This window comes from Sinohyriopsis cumingii, chromosome 4 (assembly GCF_028554795.1).
Source record: "Sinohyriopsis cumingii isolate HCF-2022 chromosome 4, ASM2855479v2, whole genome shotgun sequence".
Taxonomy (NCBI): Eukaryota; Metazoa; Mollusca; class Bivalvia; order Unionida; family Unionidae; genus Sinohyriopsis; species Sinohyriopsis cumingii.
In genome coordinates, this window is record NC_142964.1 from 95,996,782 (window position 1) to 96,019,084 (window position 22,303).

A 22,303-nucleotide genomic window follows, 5' to 3' on the forward strand; every position below is an offset into this window, starting at 1 on the left:
TTACCTGGATAAAGTGAAAAATTCAATGGGTGCAAATTTAATAATTTAGTGGGGTGGTTGTGCACTAAACATATCTGGAATGTCCATGTGATCGCGATACAGATGCATGGAAGGTTAAATAATGAGTTCACTCCAAATTTTAGGGGTTTTGTCTAGAGATCTTTCTTGAGCCAGAACTTTTTTTATTAATCTCTTTTGTCTGATTTGTTTCTACAAAATAATAAATTGAAGTCTGCTGTTTTACTTGTTTATATATCAGGGCAAGAAATATGTTTGTAATCTGTTCGACAACTGTAAAATTCGATCCAAAAATTCGAGGACCTTATACCGACACTGTTCTTTAAACACTAAATTAATACCATTCATATGCTAGCATTAGATTTGGGGTGGGGGATTAAAATGATAACCTAATTAATTGGTAAGTGTGTTGTCATTAGTGAACTCCACAATCAAGTGACCCTGGTAACATTGGATGGTTGCAAGTTTAATATTGTTGGCAGGGTTTGCATTAAACTGATTTAGAAAGTCCATATAAGCATATGGATGCATGTAAGTTCAGATATCTACGTTAAACCATATCATATTTGGGGCCGACCACATTATTTTCAGGGATTGGGGGTGGACTATGATTTGTTTGGAGCCAGGGTGATTTGTTCTATTTTCATTCAATATTTTTTTTGAAAATAATAGTTTATGTAGCCTCCTTTCGTCCATAAATCAGAGCAAGAAAATATATGTGAATCTATTTGACAACATGAAATTTGGTTCCAATAACTTCCAGTACTTTAACCACACCCGTTTTTATAAAAAAAAGTTACAAAACTGATACACTGGCAACACAGCATCGAGCACCTGTGATTGGCAAGGAAGGGGGGAAGGATTTTTAACTTCAGTCTACTAGCCAGCACACACCACGTTGTGATTGTAATTTCTGCCATTCCCCTGTATTAACCCGATTTTCTTAAGCTTTATGTCGTGCTAAACGTTTGGGTTTTAGCGATTTCCGAATTAGAAAAAAATATTTTGAATTTCCCTCTTTCCGAGATATCACATTTGGGATATTTCTCCTTTTATGCAAATGTTAAAGTGTATAGACCGCTATGATACACGGTTAAATATAATAAATGAACAGATTAGTTGAAAAAATTATACAAAATAATATTGACTAAACGATCCTGAAAGAAATTGAACTTAATTTTGATTTTAATTTTTGATCGTTCTTATTAATATATATTCGCTGTTTATATACATCCTGCCCAATCAGCGCATTCACTCCGAAGTAGACCGGAAGTTGATCTTTGGAATGGTCGCCTGTGTGTGGAAGACACGAAGCAAAGGATATACTTTTCGCAAATTGGCCCTTCAGAATCAGTAAGGTTGTTTGAATGGTAATGGATGAAAGGCGTGGAGTGTCTTCTGTACAGTGGTGTACGTTATGAGTGACTGAATGCGCAGATAGTATCGGAAAATTAGATCGGAGTCATCGAGGGGTCAGATTGTGACCGGCGAGAGTTAGTTACCTTGTATTAATTGGTGAGTGTACACATGATTAGTTTACACCGGAATCAAGTGCCTGTGGTCGGTATCTACTTTTTGAAATGTTGCCTAATGCAAATACAGTAATAGACACGCAGCATATACTCGTTTATCCTACTGACAGTGGTATAAAGCAACGTGGCTGTTAAAATTGGCTGTTCAGAGAAATATATGCACGTTGACAGAGGGTACAATTTGCTAATATAAATCCAGATAACCAAGATGAAAACTTGTGAAGTAAATATGGAAAAATTCAAAAATCTCTGGGTTAGTTACGCATACCGTTAGCAACGACTGCGATTTTTTAAAAATGTTTTGGCGGTATTTGGATAAAACTTGAAAAAAGGGTTTTTAATAGGAACCAACTGGACTAAGTGTGTAGAAAACTGCCTGAAAGTAACCTATAGTATGAATTTATCATGCCTAGTTTCTGTTCAAATGAATGAAAAAACGTACTAAAAAATTAGGTGAGATTTTGATTAAAACAGTTTGTTGACCAGCAACTGAATTGCAGTTACAACTTATGGTACAGCCTTTCTACACATGGTATGTCGATCTATCGAAAACATCTTGTGAATTATGATCTATCATACTATTATTACTAGTAATCATCATTGCTAATATTAACAAATAATAACAGAAACATCTTTACCTGTCCTAAAATTGATGATTATATCCAGAAAAAAGACAGTGTCAGAGATACAATTAAATACAATCCAGTGCGTACTGAGGTCATCATTAAAGAAGGAGATGGCAACAGGTAGAATGAGGAGGTTGGCGATCAGAAGAACCAGCATGAATAAATCCCAGTAAAACCTGGAAAGAAAAGAAGTGTAATTTATAGTGTTCTTCACATACTTTCTTAAACATTCTAACTCCACTATTAACTCTTAGAGCATCCAATGGTCAACTTGCTACTGGTCATAGGCAAAGAGATAAGAAGGTATTAAGTAAGATTCATTGACATAGCGAACCATTAATTCTGCTTCTTACTTTTGTCCGTATTGGCCGAAAATATACTGGAGCTCCATAGTTAAACAATGGAACACAGGCATAAAAGTTTAAATAGCAGGAACTACATATCTATATTTACAACAAAAAAAAAAAACGCCAAAAGTTTTCAGTGTAATTAAACGGCGCAAAAGGGTATTCGTTGAAAACAACTTTTAGTTATGTGCAGAAAATGCCCTCATTACTGACGGTATAAACCATTTTGATTCGCAATAATTGTTAAAATAAAGAATCATGTTTTTAAACTTATATTTTCTTCTCCCCATGGTGTTGGTCTGACGACGAACATATATCGTTTTTCAAAACTTAGTTTACTACGCGAGTTGTTTTGTTCTCGGAACGCTCCCAAGATCAAATCGTGTAGTATATTTGGTATTTTTTCTAAACAAATATATATTTCTGGTTGTCTCTGTGAAGGATTTATTTCATCTGCCATGAACTAAATTGCTTGCTTCATTACACAAAGAACCCTTATTGAACTAATATCTTTCGTATCCTTATTCTTTTTCACGTTTTCTTCTCTAGACAACGGAAAAACATGAACTATATCTGCTAGTCCTTTAGTGGAAATTACGGATAGATCTACCAGTGCTACGTAATATTTTATTTACTGTTAATAGCTTAAAATAGGCGTTAATTTTTCTAAGAAACAAAAATTGCTTCTCTTGATGGAAATCAGTGCCTGCAAATAAAGTCTCTGTATAATACTGAAACCAAATCAGTGACATCTGAGCATTTTTTTCTTCAGATAAAAGAAGATTTCAAAACAGATGACAATTAGATTGTCTTATACTATAAAACTTTGGATATTACTTTAACGGTTTGAAACTCTCGACGTTTTGGATTTCTTTGTTTTAATATTAAACGTGACGAAAAGCAACTACAATAATAAAGAAAGATTTTGCATTAGGAAAGTAAGCTGTAGTGCTCTAATATCAAAGTCTTGTGCAGACTATTGCGCAGATCAAATCCAAAAGATCAAATCAGAGACGACTGCGTTAGTATTCTAAGAAAAAACCCTGGAACCTTAGCTGAAGTCTCGGATGAAATTTCTGTTTAAACGTAACAGTTCTTAGGACTATCTTTTTTACTAAAATATTAGTACAAAGGGACAAGTTAAAATAAAGACATGCGTGCTATCAAGGTTTTGTTTCCCACAAAGCCGACAAAAATGTTATAAACTAATGCAAACTAATGTCATAACCTAGAAGGAAAAGTGATGAAGATAAGATAAATAAAATAAAAATATATTTTAACAAGATTGCATGGAACAATTTTATGTGTGGGGAGGAATTACCTTTACCACCAGTTTCAACATGTCATTGTAAATTTATGGGGAATATTTTCCTGTCTATCTAGTTGTTTCAAAAGAACTAAAACACGAGAAATAAAACAAGGTAAACAGAAACATGATTTTTTAAAATCCTCAATCAAGACACATTTTAAAGGTTAAACATTAAATTGAATCGACACCGACTGTCATATAAAGGAGCGCACACGAATTTTCCACGTTACAAATTGTTCATTTTAAGGAATGGTTTAGTATAACGTGAATCTCTCAAATACAGCTATGACATGGAAACCTGGAACTAAAATTTCAACCAAAATCAAAAGAGTAATTTTTGTTCTTATCTTATAAGTAACATCTTATAAAAATCATATAATTCCAGTGTTTCATTTAACATGATAAAGAAATGAGACTGATTACATACGTTGTTTTAAAAACGTCAATTAACCTCGCATTTTCTTTAACAAAGCATAATTTCAGTTTTCCTATTTTGTTTGGATATTTCACTGTCTGAAGAAAGCAAAGGTTTCCGAAGTATTGTCGTTTGTAAAGGAAGCCATAAGACTTTATATCGCGTTGATACTTTTGAATACCTCACAAAGGTTATGACTTTCAAACAGTCATTAACCAATCATACATGATACTAATTGAACTAGACTATGAAAATAAGTAAAATAATCTCTCCATTCATAGTAAAACTCGACATACTCAAAGAAAGCTACTTCAAATAACTCTATCAATGACATATTTTTTCTTGCATCGATTTTTCCTGTCAGGCCTCTCACAAGATCAGCCAAATCCAATCATCTGATGCAAGAAAGTAATTTCTTATTGTAAAGTTGATTATGTCGCCATATTAGGTGTTTCCATTTAGGCAAAACTTAACTGGAAGACATATTAATTGAATCATGCTATAAATAACGTACTGGACTCTATTTCAGCAGTGCCATGTATCTAATAAGGATTAGGTTGCGATTACGCGAACATTTGCTACTTCCGGACTAGCGACAAATCATTTCCTCAACGAGAATGTGATCGTAACAAGTGACATAACCACTTGGCTGCCGGAGCATAGAAACAATGTTTCACAAGAGCTTGACATTTGGGTCGTCGAAACTTTTCTCCATATCAGTTTGCAATACAGTATGAAAGACTAAAATACATTGCTTTATACTGCATATCACTAGCATCCCACCCATATTCTTAGTATCAGTATTGTAGTTTTATATTAAATATGACCAACACCAACCCGCGCTCATTATTAGCATAATTATTGAAGAGATACATTAAATATCACTAACGCACCACCCAACGCACTATTATTTAGCAGCAATAGTAGTATTGATGGTACTGTGATAATTTTTTAAAATATGGAATGTTATCATCATCGTCATTATTATTATTATTATTATTATAGTGATGCACAATTTGTTTCGTTTTTTTTTTTATTATCACACTACTGGAATGATTTACAATATTTTCCATATTGTATCAATCCTAGGAACATTACCTTGATAATCAAAACCTTCTGTCCAATATACACGCTATGTATTTTCTACATTTTCCATGCAATGTCGTGCCAGTGACTGCATTTTCTACGTAGTTTAGTGTCATGTACTAGGTAGAGGGCATTGATAGACTTAGATTAATGCCCAGTGAGTGTGTATTTTCTATGTAGTTTAGTGCCTTGTACTAGGCAGAGGGCGTTAATAGACTTAGATTAATACCCAGTGATTGTGTATGTTCTCTTTAGTTTAGTTTCATGTACTAGGGAGTTAGCATTTGATACTCTTACCCTGCTACTTTTTGACACTTTCCATTATGTACGTATTTGTACATCGTATGCTGACCGATCCTGTGGCCTAAGTGGTTAGAGTTTCCGCTTCGGATGCGGGGAGGTCGCGGGTTGGAACCCCGGCGGAGTCATATGAAAGACTAATAAAAATGGTTCAAGCAGATGCTTTACTTGGCGCTCAGCATCAAGGGGTTAGTGTTAAGAATATCGGCTTGATGTCAGGATAAAGTCACTGAGTGAGATATGACCCCCCCGCGCCAGTGCTAGATATTACTATCAACCGTCACAATGCAGACATCGTAGCTATATGACTCAAAAAGGTAACGCTACGTTAAGAATCCAAATCACACACGCATATACGTCATATGCTTTGAGAGGGTATTTAAAGTTCCACTACTCTGCCTCCCAAAGACACTAATCATTATTATGTCTTTTCATGTAGTAGGTAGAGGGCACTGATGTATCTGGCCTGCTGCCTCGTGACACTGTGTATTTCCATGAAATAGTGCTATGTAGTAGTAGTAGTAGTAGTAGTAGTAGAGAGAGAGAGAGAGAGAGAGAGAGAGAGAGAGATTAAAAGGCCGAACCTGCTGCCCGATTGCAAATGGTAAAATTGTTGATATGGCGACTGTTGCTGTAGTTGTGGAATCGTGACTTAATCCTAAGCAATATCAGGATACATTTCAATGCCTGCTGAGATTGACAAGTTCTTTTTTGCGTGTTATTATTTCTTTAATTAAATACACCTGCTGGAATAAGTCTAGATATCTTTATTACCTTAGTGTTAATCAATACTGACCTTCTGTAAAACGACCACGAAGATTGCTCAGACATGCATAGCCCGGAATTTGTGTACTGAGTGCCAAAGAATATTTTGAGCAACCAGTTCATATTCATGTCAGTTACGAAAGTTGTAGAGCTGATCTTTCAGTCAATATAACAATTTTTTTTTCAATAAAATTGTTTACTATCTACGTGCGAAGAGTATTTTTATCTTATACATATCCAACATATGTGTGTGTGTGTGTGTGTGTGTGTGTGTGTGTTGTAGCTTCTGTCTATAAGAGATTACATTTGCGTTATGTCTGAGCGAGGAGCTGAAGCAGTGTTCCAGCTGGAGTCTGTAAGGGAAATAACATTTAGGTGACACATCTTTGAAACAAATATATTACTCTAAATTCTTTTCTGCCATGCTTTGGCTTTCCTGGTCCGATGTTATATCAGTTCCTTCGCAATACATGAGGTCCATGTCGGGATATTGTATATTTCTTATACTAAATGAGAGTCCTTTTTAAGAAAAGGGCTTCACTGACGTAAAATGGTGAAGCCCCTTGAGAATTATTTCATCACAAATTACTATTTTAAACAAAGTGATGAAGCAACTCAATAATTCTTTCATGACAAAGGACTTTTATCGAATCAAAAGATGAAGCCCTCTAGAATTATTTCATGACAATATTCTCTGATGCACCTTCTTGTATCGATAACTGATACCTTTTGACACCTTCAACTCTTCATATACTGACAGAAAATAAGTTTGACCTTGATATCGAGGACGCTGATTTAGGATTGTAAGAAAAGAAATTAATTAACAAAAATGTGACTATTTATATGGAATTTTCGTAACATAAACTCGACGAGGCGTATTTTTCTCAATGTAAATATACATACTGCAAAATTAATTAGCTCCTACCTGAAGTGATCATCAAAAATTGAAGATAGGTATTTTACAAAAAGTTCTTATTCTTATTCCCCAGAAAATATTAAAAGACCTGAATTAAGTTCTGAATAAAAATCAACAGCTCGAATTATTGGGTTTGTTTTCTGATATTTCAACAGTATATTTTATCTAATATTTTGGTTACTGCAATAGGCGCCACAAATCTCAACTCACATGAACGATGACTACAAAAGAAATTTTGTTGAATAGGATTTTAACAAAAAAAATGGACAAAGAAAGATGAGCTATTCAAAATGGCAAAAATACGTATCGAGCTCGTCTATATTAATCACTAATTCTTAATAACTGAATAAAACTAGACCATCCGAACATGTTCCCTTTTGTCACTCTGTAACAAGATTTGAGGATCATATTCTGGTGACATTTTCCTCATCCAGTTAATCTGTGTCTTGCAGAAATGTGTAGTCAAATCTCCACATTTGATACATACGATACCAATTTAGATTATCAGAGATTCTCAAATATCGCCTTTGACAATGACTTGGATCACGTTGAGCGATAAATCGCCCGAGGGTATGCCTCCTGAAAATGAAATACGACATATCGTGACAGCATCCCCACCTCTTTCTCTTCTCAACCAACAACTTAAAACAGCGCTTTGCTTTCATTTTAATTTACTTGGACTAACGCTGGCAACACTTTCATCAAGTAGAAATGAAAAATGTATGTAAACGTAAGCGTAAATTGTATTCGTTATATATATATATATATATATATATATATATATATATATATATATATGTGTGTGTGTGTGTGTGTGTGTGTGTGTGTGTGTGCGTGTGTGTGGTCTCAGAACTTGTAAATCGGAAAGAAAATCGGAGATATATGGTCGGTAGAACTGATTTTGATCATTGTGACATTATATATCTCTGGGAAACAGTTTATTAATTGTTTCATGAAGGCACTGCAATTGACACGCACATCGACCTGTAAATCAAATTAAAATAGTTTACGATATAATCAAATAAATTCTAACCACATATTTGAATATGTCGTCCAATTTTGCACTTTAAAAAAACCGCTGCCAGCTATCCCACGCAATGATTTAGTTCAAATGAGATGATCTAATTTTCTTTGACCAATAAAAGGTAATTGCACCAATTTCGAAAAATTTACACTCCAATTAACATAGTTCGAAAACATGGGAGAAGTTTTAAAATTGTGATGAAATCAGCAGCCGTTTTAGATAAATCCTGGAAAGATTAGTTGAGTACCAAAATAATTTATTTAAATCACACAGACATTCCATTTGATTTCGTCATTTCGCTTGGAAATCATCATCACACTTATCAGTCGTCTTTAGGACCTAGTGTACTTATTGTCAAAGACACCATTTCTTCCACATAAAATAACTTGTAAGAACACTGAGGTAAAATGCAATAATAATAATAATAACAAAAAGAAGAAGAAGAGTGGCTACTATTTAATTAGCAAGCGTAATTACGTTATGTCTCTTTGTTACTCGTCCTTAGTGTTCGAAGATGATCACGATATTGCTAACTGGTTTGGTTTCTGTGAATTCGTGAATGACTGGTCAAGCCAATTTGTGTTCTGAATTATTTGTGGCACACATGACTGGATATGCTGCAAAGGGTTTTCTCTATCAATAGAGGACGTGCAGCAGTTCTGAGCTTTCTGCTGCTCGCACTTCTGCACTGCCCTTGCAGCTCTCTTCCGTTCAAAGTCTGTAATTTCAGTATAGATAATACTCCACCAGATGGAGTGATCCTGTGTTAGGCTCTGTGCGATCTTCTTGAGAGAATATTTGAAGCGTTTTTATTGAGATCGCTTTCCCTCTTCCAGCTCGCTCTTCTGACATACTGATGACATGGCCTGTCCATCTCAACAGTGATTTTATCAGCAGAGTGTGGATGCTTCGGATACCTGCCCGTATGAGAACTTCAGTATTTGATATCCTGTCCTGCTATCTTATCCTTATCATCTTCATCAGTCAGATTGAAGAGCTTGCCATTAGTACAGTATGTAATGTCTATCCCAATATCATAGTCACGTGAGGCATGTCTCTAAACTCAAGTTGGTTACTATCTAACTTGCAAGTATCTTTACGGTATGTCATTATACTCAATGGTTATTAATAGACCTATTGCCGCTCTGTACGAGTGATATCCCTTTGCGCAAGGACAAGTTTCATGCAGGTGTAGAATTAAAGTATGCTCAATGGGGTGTCCATTCATATTTATCACTAGAATTATTTGAGAACATATTTAGTCTCAGTTTACAGTAGACATAAACATTTATGTATAACATACCTAAAATATGCGGTATTTTCACACTTAACCTCGTAAGTCGTTGCATATGGAGACTGTTTTACTCCGATTGACCTCTTATCTTTCGAGCTCTTCAATGGGTAGAAAGGTGCATGGTGAATTACGTATCGATACACCATATAATATTCCACTGATGTATGAAACCATCATGAAATTGTGTCTGACCGTTATATAATGCACTTGCCAAATGTAGCAACACGTGCATGACTTTTGAAATATTCTGTGAATTAGGGGCGAGATAACATAATAATGTAATTTGTTGTATTTGCATATCTAATACTTTGGGGGGGGGGGAGAAATGTTAAGGTTAACCTTTCTAAATAAACCTAATGTGCAAAAAGTATTCGCATTACTATGGACTTATCTTGATTGCTATTGTCATGTATATTTTATTTAATTTATATTTGATTTAATTTAATTGTTTGTTTGCTAGTTTTAATTTTTTATTCATTACATACTATTGTAATGTAACTTTATTTACTGGATTTGATATTGTTCAGTTCTGACTGTTTTTTTTAAATAGAAACTTTGTATCTAATGCTGACCTAGTTCCTGACCTTGTTTCAGAAACCAGTAAGAGTTGTAGTAAATAACTTTTTTAAAATTCTTTCTCAGAGTAAGATTCATCAAGTGATATAGAGGCCATACTTGCAGTACGTGACAAATAACATATATCAATTTGGTTTTTCTAGAGGACTGACCCACATCCGGGCATTTGTTTTGCGTTATAGCTAGATTTATTGTTGATGTTTTGAGAAATAATTGTCATTCTTGCCATAACACTTGAAAAGTTAAAGTGTGTTATGTTGTGACCAGTTTTGAGACTAATTATCTTATTTTATTTTAAAGAAAAATGTTTCTTTTCCCTGGAAATACTAGTGCTCTTAATTAATTCTTGGACAAAGACAGTTATCGAAATTTACACAGAATTCAAACACTGGAATATTATTATCTGTGATTCAACAAAGAACAGTTGACACATCAGTACGATACTGACCGCATCATACGTCATCGCCTTCCATTTTGGATTTTATCGGAATTCGAACTGAGTTTCATTAGGACTTTTTATTACTAGGGCTTATATTTTTTTAATCTTGGATTATTTTTGGATTTGACTCGTAAAACTGTAAGTTCTTTTTCTCATTTTTCCCTTTTTTGCCTTGTGTAATAAATTATTTGCTATATTTTACAAAGCTTGTTGTGTTCACTCTTCTCTTGTTAGGTTTTGTAAGAGCTTAAACACGTAACACTACTTTAAAAGCTTTAGACCTAGTAACTGATAATTTTCACTCAAATTAAAACGTTAAAAAATAAAATAGTTTGCTTATATTTTTATTTTTATTAGTGAAAAAGTGTTGTTTAAAACAATATTTATCATTAAGTATCAACCATCTAAATGGACAACAACAAAGTTAATCATTTTTCACAAAAGCTCAACCATTTCCTTATTATGAACATAAATGACTTCAGTAATAAAATCTGATAAAATTGGACTGTTCTTGAAAAAATAATAAATTGATAAAAATACGCACTTGACAAATATTGAAATTATTTTTCTTCTCCTTATTCTATCGAAGCACTTTCGCGAAAAGGCTTCGTAAAGCATAGTCGGAGACGAGGCAGAAAAGTTTTCGCCTGACACCATAGTGGTATCTAACTTCGTGCCATTAATACACTCAAGCCTTGCTTAAATTGTTCTGCCTACAGTGTCGACGAGTTTAATATGTACACTTATTAAGGTAGCTTACTATTTAAAAAATTTCCAACCTGCCTTTTTGTATGCAAAGCTGCACACAAACTTTTTTTACTTTTGCTCGACATTCACAGTCAAGACCTAACTCGAGCATCTGCATGTTCCTTAAAGTCGCGGGTTGGATAAACGATTTTTAAAGCCACACCATATGCTATAAATAAACAGATCAAACCAGGTCGCGGATACAAGCCTGATCTAACTAATAGTTACCGAACAGCACTCGGTTTTAACATATTTCCTTCTTGTTGTCGAATGATGTCATATATTAGACTCGTCTGACCCCATAGTAAAATTTTTATCAATAGTTGTCGAAAGCTACCGTCATTAGTTAGTTCAGGCGTTGAGGAAGTACACATTAAAAGCTTTAGTTCGAGTTCCACAAACGATATATCTGGCAATGATAATCTTTAGCATTCTTTTCTTAAAGCTGCATTTCCACACTTTGCATTCTATATCCGTTTCATTAAGGCGTGTGTCTCAAACGCCGTTGTGTATTAAAAGATACAATGTGTTTGTGTCTATCTTGACAATTGTTATGAAAGCAAACACATAATGATCGACCCCGAGTAAAAGTAATAAAACGTGTACAGCAAACAATTTTGAAGTCTGAGTGCATATAGACGAGTGGTCTTGATAGCTAATCTAGAAATTTAAGCCCGAAGTTGTGGGATCGCGCCCGTTCGTTAGCAATGCGTTGGTCCCTGGACCTTATTGATAAAAAATAGAGTTCGAGGTGGAAGAATATTTTCTACGCCTGATCAGAGAAAATCTTCAAACCCTTGCTTATTAGTATTGCTCATAACAATGTTATCTTGAATCACAACGAGTACATTTAACGTGTGAACACGTTACAAGTGCTTCAATGTCATGTCACAGTGAACGTCTTACGATGAAGAAAATAAAATCTTTCAAGAAAGTATACTATTTGTTGCAGTAGCAGTAGATGTAAGATGGGTATATATCGAAGAACGAAGTAAGCTGAATGCAAATTTGAAATAAGGACTGTAAATTCAAGTTCTTTCTCGTCGACGCTGACTGAGTGGTTTAAAGCGTTCACCTTTACCCATCACTGTCATCTCACCTCTGTCTGCGTGGGTTCGAGTCTCTGGCCAGGCCAACTTGCGTGTGTGAAAAAGCTCAAAAGTAGCTTCCCTTGAGTAATTGATACTTACCTGGCTTTTTCCAAGGTTCTATACCCATCATTTATACTATCCGTCATGGAATAACCCATCATGCGCTAAATGGCATGAAATCCAAATCAACAACAACAACCCATCGACGGACATGAGAAATAATAGAGATATCAGTTCAAAAACAGAATCGTTTGTCTTTTGAACGACGTTTTGCTTATGAACTGGATACATTGTTTGCCTTACCTAACTCAGATAAACAGAGAAAATATTTTCACTTGTCAAGTGTGAGGTACGTGAAAGTCAATGAAAACATGTCAATGATGAAATTCCTACCGTAAAGAAATACAGTAAAAGGTAGAATCAGTAAAAACAACAAATTTTATTGTTGAAAAAGCAGTCAGTTTCTTTCTTAGAGTATTTGTTGGAGACGCCATTGTTTTATTTTAATTCTTCCACTATTTACAATATTGTTACAAAACCTTTATTTGTAGTCGTGTTGATGTTGTAAGTGGAATACAATGCATTGACAACATAACATTCAATACACATTCAGTTAGCATTTATTTCTTCTATTTATAGTAGTCGTTACTGATGTAACTGGAACAAACATCTTTGACAACAAAACATCCAATACACGTTTATTTTAGCATTTATTTCTTCTATAGTTTCTTCTGTCTTTTATTCTTCTTTTTCTAAACTGACATGCTTGCATGGTATTATGCGGGCCAATAATGTAGACAGAGGTATCCATCATATATATGAAAGAAATTCAATAAAATAGATTATTCCATTTGGTTTCATATTAGTATCTTTAATTCAATTTGTATTGCTGCTTCTATACCATTAACGGGTAACGTTTTACTTACTAGAGCAGTAACTACTATGATGACCAAAATCTAGTAAAGACAGATACGTCTGTTTACATTGTATTCGTTAATATTTGATGCGGGTTTTTCATTTTCTAACCGTCCATTTTTTTCTAAATCCTTGTCAGTTTTGTTGCAGTAATCTCTTTGTACATACCATAAAACATATTTTTTCCACAGCTTTTTAATATTATTCGATATCGGTACAAATAAAGCTACTATTCATTTTGATCTTCCAGCCTCCATCTTTAATTCCAATTGTTCTAGCTGATCTTGATCCACTTAAATAGTGTTCAAATGACAGAAAGTGGGAAATGCGTTGAACTGTATGATAGACCTGAATACGAAGAAAGCATGGTACAGGAAACGAGCTTTCCTCAGAGGAATGTAATAATTTATCTACTCATTAAAACGTATAACAAAGACATAAAGGATAATAAACAATATCACCAAGGTAAAAGACGCAAGAAAAAACTAATTGCAAAATCAGTTGGAAACTAAAAGAGCAGTTTTGGTTCGACATTAAATAACTACTGGAATTTCATTCTTTGCCGCGTCAGTATTTATATTCATATTTGTTTCCTAATTATAAACTTGTTCCAACGTTTTAAAAATGAATACAAATATTAATATCACCTACTATTATTACAATTGTCATTGTAGTCTATTATTCATCACCATTATCTTAGGTGAAAGGAAATCTTTTTCATCAACAGCATAATGTCGTCTAACTTTTGAATCTGAAAGATATTACTGAAAGCGTATAGTTATGATTTCGTCTGACTCGTATCTTTGTTAAGCAAAACTAAATTTCCCAGACAACCTGTTTAACAGCACCTTGAATAGAGGAAACAGACTGCGTAATACATGTTTAACTTTGTACTCGAGGGTCTAAAATACAAATTATATATAATCTCATACTTTGATTTAATCTCGCTATCCAGATTCATGTTAATCTTTTAGTAGATTGCAGACGAAATAAGTCAATTCATTAGGTTTCATTTGCAATAATATATACACGATGCAACATTAAACTTTTTTCCATACGGAAATCCCCAGTTAATGTATTTATCTACCACATAATTCTTTTCTCTCATATGTTACAACTGATTGCAATTTTCAGGAGAAATTAGCATTCTTCGTTAGTTGATTTTTGTCATAGAAATATCTCCAGTCATAATGAGGATTAATGTTGACGTTATTAAAAATTATATTAAATTGGTTAAGATGTTATGTTGTTATTGGTTAGATTAAAAGCTTGATGAACAGGTAATCGTATTAAGCATTCAGCCGACAATTTTCGCAACTGAAAGTAAACATGAGACCGTTAATCTTTATAAAATAAATTTAATATGACATTCCACATCCAATCGATGCTATCCATACGGCTCAGTTTAACTGATTCTCCCGAAATATCACATATAGCCATGCTTGGTATCTATTCACTGAGTCATCATTGTCAAATATTAAAAGTGCATTTTATCAAAGTGTAATGGCTTGTACGTCTAATAAATTATGTCTGTGAAGTATAAGTATTATCGCTTTACATAGCTGCGAAAAAGCACAAGAGTGTTCAAATGAGTTGCAGGACATGGATATAATGCTGTACCTGTTAGACGTTTAAGTCTGATATCCATTATTTACTATGTTTATTTAAATGTTGTTCACTTTCACAAGGCAAGCAAGCAGTCCCTGTCAGGTAATAGTAACATACAGCAGTGTTTCTAATTTCCAAGCACCATTATTTCGAATCATCTTAGGCCAAGCATAGTTAGCTAAGCCGAAATTTGAACACATTTGTATGGTTAGCAAAACATAATAAAAATCCCCTTATGTTTTGGAATTTAATTGCTCATTACTACTCTGTTAAGACAAACATAATAACTATTTGAAAAAACTTGGCAGTTACAAAGTAATTGTGTATGACTTTCGTGATACAATATGTCTAAGATCTTGGCAAAGCAGTGAAAGGTTATAGAAAAATTATTACTGAGAACATGTGCTTAAGAAGAAAGTTGTTGTTGTTGTTGTAGGGTTTAACGCCATTTTCAGCACAAGATAGGCTATACATGGCGGCCAGTATAATTGGTGGAGGAAGAACCCTGGAAAACCCAGGGAAGAACCACCGACCCACGAGAAGCTACTGGCAGGCTTTCTCACGTACCAACGTTAGCCGAGGCTGGACTCGAACTCACGCAGACAGAGGTGAGATGGCAGTGATCCGTAACGGCGAGCGCTTTAGACCACTGGGCCAAAGAAGAAAGTTAATTTGCAGTAAGTCTCAACAATAAACAACCCAGGCGAGTTGAACACAAGGCTGTTTCGTTATTTTCGCTTAGAATTTAGAATGAGAACAAAATATGCTGAGAGAGAGAGAGAGAGAGAGAGAGAGAGAGAGAGAGAGAGAGAGCTTTGTCATGGAGATCTTGTTCACTCACAAATGTGTGCACACACATTTCCAACCATCAAATTAAATTGTAAATTATTTTCATATTTGCTACAGATAGTGCTTTATAAAGGAAAAGCCGCAGGGAAATTGTGATATTGTTTAACTGCCTCTCGTGAGCAGCTTTTAATTTCCCCTCTAATAAATAACCAGAAACGAGCAAGCCGGTTGCCCCAGGTAATTTTAATTAGGCCCCAAGATGTTTTGATTCTAGTCTCATTTTCATACGTCTTGATATTTTACGGATCGTCCAAAATAATTTTCCACATTTATTCTCCTCTATCGAAGGATGTTTTCTTTTATGGGGGAGGGAGGAGCAGGTCTCGATAAACCAATTTTATCACCGAGTACCAGTTTCAAGGCTTTCAGAAACATTTATCTTTTTGGAGGCTCCATTTTATTAAGTTATCCGATACTTCGTTACATCCCTCTTAGTTATACGCATAGAGCTAGTCAAACTCTTCATCGCGATGACTAAGGACACTTACAAGACAAAGCACACACTTATCGCAGACGTTATCAGGTAAGAGGGTATGCACCATATGGCACGAAATAGAATCTTCACAATGAACAAAAAATGTATGGCAAAAAGATAAAATCCTCACGGGGAAAGCAAAGGACTCATGCGGTGGATAAAAAACAACGCCCTAATTGACCTAATTATAGAACGTTATGTTGCCATGCGTTCTTCTGACTATCGAAAAATTACATCCCTGATAAAACCACGGATTCTATGTTATACTGGATAGAGGTGTATCTGTTATAGTCGAGGTACTGTCGGAAATCCTGAATATTGAGATATCATTGAAGAAATAAGATGATAAACCAGTCTATGGGAATATCTATAGCAATACTAGTAACATAACGTAAATGTAGATTACGAACTGGTGCGGGAACTGCGTTCAAATTGTTATAGAAGGAGTGAAATATTACTTCTTTGTGCGAATACGATGGACAGAATATACGTGTCGTTAAAGCCAAATTTTCTGTACGTAATTAGATGCTAAATATAGCATTTTCCTCTCCTGTGCGCTTTTACCCGGTTTGAACAAGATTGGATGCCACTGGCAGCATTTCAATGGACTCAGCATAATGCCCGACTGAGTTGGAATGGTTGGCTAGTGTAGAGTTGAGTTGACTGTGAATGTGGCTCTTATGGTTATTAACTCGCTTTCAACGTCCAAGGACACACAAACACATTGAGCTGTACAGTATTTACAAGTCATGAGATGAGATAAATGACAAGTTTGTCATACCATTCTAGTTTATACTTGATGCTACAGCTTACTTCTGTGGTTGAACTTCTTAACCTTTTGAAACAAGAATGTGTTTACGAAAAGGCGCAGTATGTCTTTGCACTTGTATGTACCTGAATCATCAGTGGTTCAGCTTCAAGCGATCGTGGCCCGTTGTTATGTGTATTTAATTTACACTGAGGTGATTAACTTTTGCCCATGGTTGTAGGTTACACAGCAATTATTTACATAGCGTCTTTTGTTCATGATTTTAAGTTTAAAACAGCTTGTTTACCAAGCAAGAGTTCGAAGTCAGGCTCGTTTACAAATAGTCTTGGTTGGACATCATCAGATTCTATTACGTTATTGGTCAAGTGAAAATGCGTATAAATAAGGATTTGATAAAGAATTCATTCTTGTTCGATATCAGCAAGTCGGAATCTTTGAGCAGTTTGCAGATGACACTAAACATAATTTTAGAGGAATTATTTATTTCAAATAGTCACTAGAATTATTAAAGTGGTAATTGACAATTGAAGTAGCACACAAATTTGGATTAATGTGAACATATTCAAAGACATTCTGGATTGCATCATTCTGGTACATCAGAACATTCCTGATTAATGAAATTCATTCGGAACCTTATATACTTTTGAACTTGTGACAGGACATTTATGATTTTTTGGAATTTAATTCACAATGCAGTAAGTGTCTTCTGAGTTGCCACTACTGTATTGTAAAGAAATAAATAAGTTTTTGATTTTACTTAAATTGTTAATATAACTTCTTTTTGTTACACAGTTTTAAGACTAGATTCGCACCAGACATCACAATTTCCTTTAAAATTCAAAATTTACTTTGTTCTAAAATTTTCTTTGTCCCTGGTAAAAATCTGAATTTCATACACTTGAGAAATCTTAAGTTAAACGAACAAGCATTCACCATGTAATTTAATTTCGAAAACAGTCTTCAAACCCAACTCAGAAGGGGTTAGAGTTTATGAAAAAGGACGAGTTATTTGAGCTTACCAGACATTAGAATATTTCTGAAACGAAGAGATATATGCAAGCTAAATTCAATTATATGATGTACGCCTTACATGAAACACTAAAGTTCTTATAATACAGTGCGAGTATTCTTGTCGGAGACAGAATCATGCACGAACGTCGTTGTTAAATAATAATATTGTACAGTCATTCTAATGAAAGAATTTAACGTGTAACGAAGTCAGTAAAGTGCACGCATGCGTAATGTGCATCATTGTATTCGTACTTAGACATGCCTCGAGTACTACAAGACTCAGATATTGTAATCTGATCTGTTACGGGGAGTCATCGAAATCGGTGGGGTTGTGGACGATTCTGGTTAACTTAGTATAAAGGGCCAAAAGGTTTGAACTAACGGGAATGCAGGGTAGGGAGGTTATTGATGATATCCTTCAGTTGGCTGGGAGGAGCGGACAGTTACCATTTATCAGGAACTATTGATCGGGAAAATCTTGTGTCATCGCCTTGATGCCACGAAATAATATCACTATACTTGTTGAAAGAATATACATACATACATACATACATACATACATACATACATACATACATACATACATACATACAGACATACATACATCACGTTTTGAACCTGAAAGTCAGTGTCATTTTATTTGTCACAATCAATGTAATGCACCATCTTTCTTGTTGATAAATAATACATATATGTTGGTACAATCCATGCATTTATGTCCCGTGACGAACAAAGTCATTTGTGATTATTTATTAAACGTCGTTGCTTTGGTCGTGTCCACTGTGGGACGATACTATTTTGTTAAACACATTGGCTGAACTTTATGCGTATTAGTAGGGTAAGGGTCGCTATACTTTTTTTTTTGTGAGAGGTGGAAGTAAGTGTGTGACATATTATCAGAGATTTGTTGATCATTAATCCGCATTAATAAATAAACATCCCATTCACGTACCTGTGTTAAGTGTCTTTGATAATTTCAGTCCAACCAGGTATCATCCTGTTATTTACCTTTAATCTGTACTGTGCCATCTAGTGAAAAAATAGTACGTTGATTTATACGGAAAATGAACTAGTGGTCTGATACCGGGAAGAGTTCGAATGGGTCTTAAATTGTCCTAACCTGTCTTTCCGTTTTCATACGGGTCATAAGAAAAATTATCAAGGAGCTTCAAATGTGCCTGGCTAATATGATATACAGAGGCAATTTCTTTATTAAAAAAAAAGACAGTTGCGTACCAAAACAAACATATAACTAAGCGGATGAAGATTTCCATCTCATTTTTCTTGTGTGATTCATGTAATCAACCGTAAATAGAACATTATATATCAGTGTCATCGGAGACGATCAATCCAGAAGAAATATACCATCGCGTATAACTTCATATCCTCACAGCCATTTGGATCAGTATAAAATATAGGCTACGGCGTAATTACAGTCTGGCACTTCATCATAGTCAAGCAGTCTCGGACATATCCCTTACAAAAGCATACTAAAGTCTTATGCTATGTTAGGTTCGTCGACCTGAAATAATCATTGGTCAGATATTGGATCTAATAATCTATCTCAGCCTTTTCACACCTCCGATGTTCATAAATCTAAGACGTGTTTTCTCTAAGCCGCTGTTCTGTTTTTCATTATATCGCTTCGTCTACACTATGTACGTCCCATGAATCGGTTGTCTGTTCTACCTGAGCAGTTTTACTTAATTATTAACAAGTGCAATGATGAATGTGGCAGTTTGTACCAGAGTCAATGGACGAAAAGGAAACGCCATTGGAAACTCTTTCAGTGCGGGTGATTGTTAAACCTTTTGAAGGAACCAAATGTATGGACCATGTAATCTTGTCCGGCTAGCGGTGAATCTATAAACGATGTGAATGTTCAGCAGTAGTATACATAATAAGAGAAATGTATCAGTAGAACCTAGAAGGTAACTATATCACTGGAACCAAGGAGGTGTAGGACACACGGTACTAATTTTACGGAAAAATGGGAACCAGCCGGGAAATGGGTGAACATAAAATAGAGTATATATATGGGTTTGGCTGATCAGGATTGGTAATAATGTAAGTTATGTTTTAGGAAAAAGAATCTTTTGAGAGCTTATCCTAGTTGTAAGTGAACAAAAATAGAGACATCGTTTTGCTGATGGAATTTCAGTCCTTTAACAGTCTTGAGTTTGGGACACTCATTACTAAAATTAGTACCTGACTCTTTGAATTGAAAGCACATGCTTTAAACACATGCAGGTCCAGAAAATGCCGCGGCTCATATCCTTTCCTCTACACAGAAGCTGACATCCAGGTTTAATCTATACTGATAAATAAAGGTTTGATCATGAGCACTCAAAAATTTTAAGTTATTGAATTTTTAATATCACGGTGTTTGCATAGGTTTGCTATGGGAACTGAATTAGTACTGTGAGTCCTGTATCACAAAACTCACAAGGTAGCTGTATCACTGGACCCAGAAGGAGCTGTATCACTAAACCGATTAAAAGCTGCATCACTGGACCCAGAAGGGATCTGTATCATTAAAACCAAAATGGATGCTGTATCACGTGACCCAGATGGACCTGTATCACTAAACTGAAAAAAGCTGCATCACTTAACCCAGAAAGGGGCTGTATTTCTTAAAACAATAAGAAGCTGTATCACTGGACCCAGAATGACCTGTATCACCAAAACCCAGAAAGGAGCCCTGTCACTGGACTCAGAATGACCTGAATCACCAAAACCCAGAAGGAAGCTTTATCATTGGACCGAAAAGGGAGTTATAGCACAGTACCAATAAATATTATTTCCGAAAAAAATTAATTTGAATTTACACAGTAATTTCTTGTAGATGCGCAGAGTTAGATGTCTAACTCAGGGGAGACAACAAATTAGCCAGATGAGCTTTAGATGTTCTGCTGGGCAGCCACTTTCAGATCCAGGAAGTAACATATATATAAAAAGAGACGCCCAAAAGCAACATGTTTTTTACACTCGAAGACAAGTGGATGCATAAGTAAAGACACATACAACTTGAGTTCTAGGAAAGGAAACGAAAAGAAGGGAACAAATATAACCTGATAATACAACAAATAACTAATATTTTAATTAGATTTATCCTCACAGACTATTGTCTTTAATTTCTAAAATAAAATTGGAAATTAAGCAATACGGCAATATTAAAGTCCAAGTGCATACGCACAACACATTCAAATTTAGATTACGTGCATAATTATTGTCATTACAGAAAAAGGAAACGTTATGTTACCTATTACCCGATCTTTCATAGCTTGTCAATACAATTTTACATTCGACATAAACTGTTGTTTTATATTTTTATGGCATCGTAAGTACATAGTAGATCAGTTCTTTTACTGGATTGCTAGAAACTGAATAGTATTTTATTATACTCAATTTGACCTCAAGCACGCGAGAAAGAGACTGCAGAACCTTCAATTACAGTTAATGTGACCTCAAGCACGCTAGAAAGAGACTGCATAAGATTTAAGTATCCTAAATTTGATATCATACATGCCTGAGAGAGACATATCATTCAATATACTTAATCTGACATCAATCACCTTAGAAAAAGATTGCATAACATTAACTATACTCTGAGGCACGCTAGAAAGAGACTGCTTAACTTTTAACTATGTTCAATTTGATCTGATGCACATTAGAAAGAGACTGCTTAACTTTTAACTATGCTCAATTTGATCTGAGGCACACTAGAAAGAGACTGCTTAACTTTTAACTATGTTCAATTTGATCTGATGCACATTAGAAAGAGACTGCATAACATTTAACTATGCTCAATTTGATCTGAGGCACACTGAAAGAGACTTCTTAACTTTTAACTATGCTCAATCTGATCTGAAGCACAATAGAAAGAGATTGCTTAACTTTTAACTATACTTAATTTGATCTCAAGTACGATATAACAACTGACATAAAACATTTTCAATTCTGATAGAAGAAAACAAAAAGTACATATTATTCTTTCTAAATGTCAGAGATGACAGTAACTATTTCCTCTGAAATCAAATATAGCAGCAAATTCATAAATAATACGTTTGCTATTATGTCTCAAACATCATATTAATTGTTTGGCTCAGAATGCATGATCACGTGACAGACAACTTTCTATCACTAATCATCAGTGATGTAGTATTTTATCAGGAGTTTAACTGTAATTTT

The 22,303-nt window shown here is 34.7% G+C and overlaps 1 protein-coding gene across 10 annotated transcripts in view; it reads right to left on the bottom strand.

Annotated features, from left to right (window-relative positions):
- LOC149801718 (potassium/sodium hyperpolarization-activated cyclic nucleotide-gated channel 3-like) overlaps positions 1 to 22,303 on the bottom strand; it is a 326,034-nt gene that overhangs the window by 96,923 nt on the left and 206,808 nt on the right. For all 10 annotated transcript variants that reach the window (XM_089956019.1, XM_089956020.1, XM_089956018.1 and 7 more), the window contains exon 3: positions 2,189 to 2,352. In XM_089956019.1, the coding sequence (XP_089812145.1) occupies positions 2,189 to 2,352 (164 nt within the window). The remainder of the gene's footprint in view (positions 1 to 2,188; positions 2,353 to 22,303) is intronic.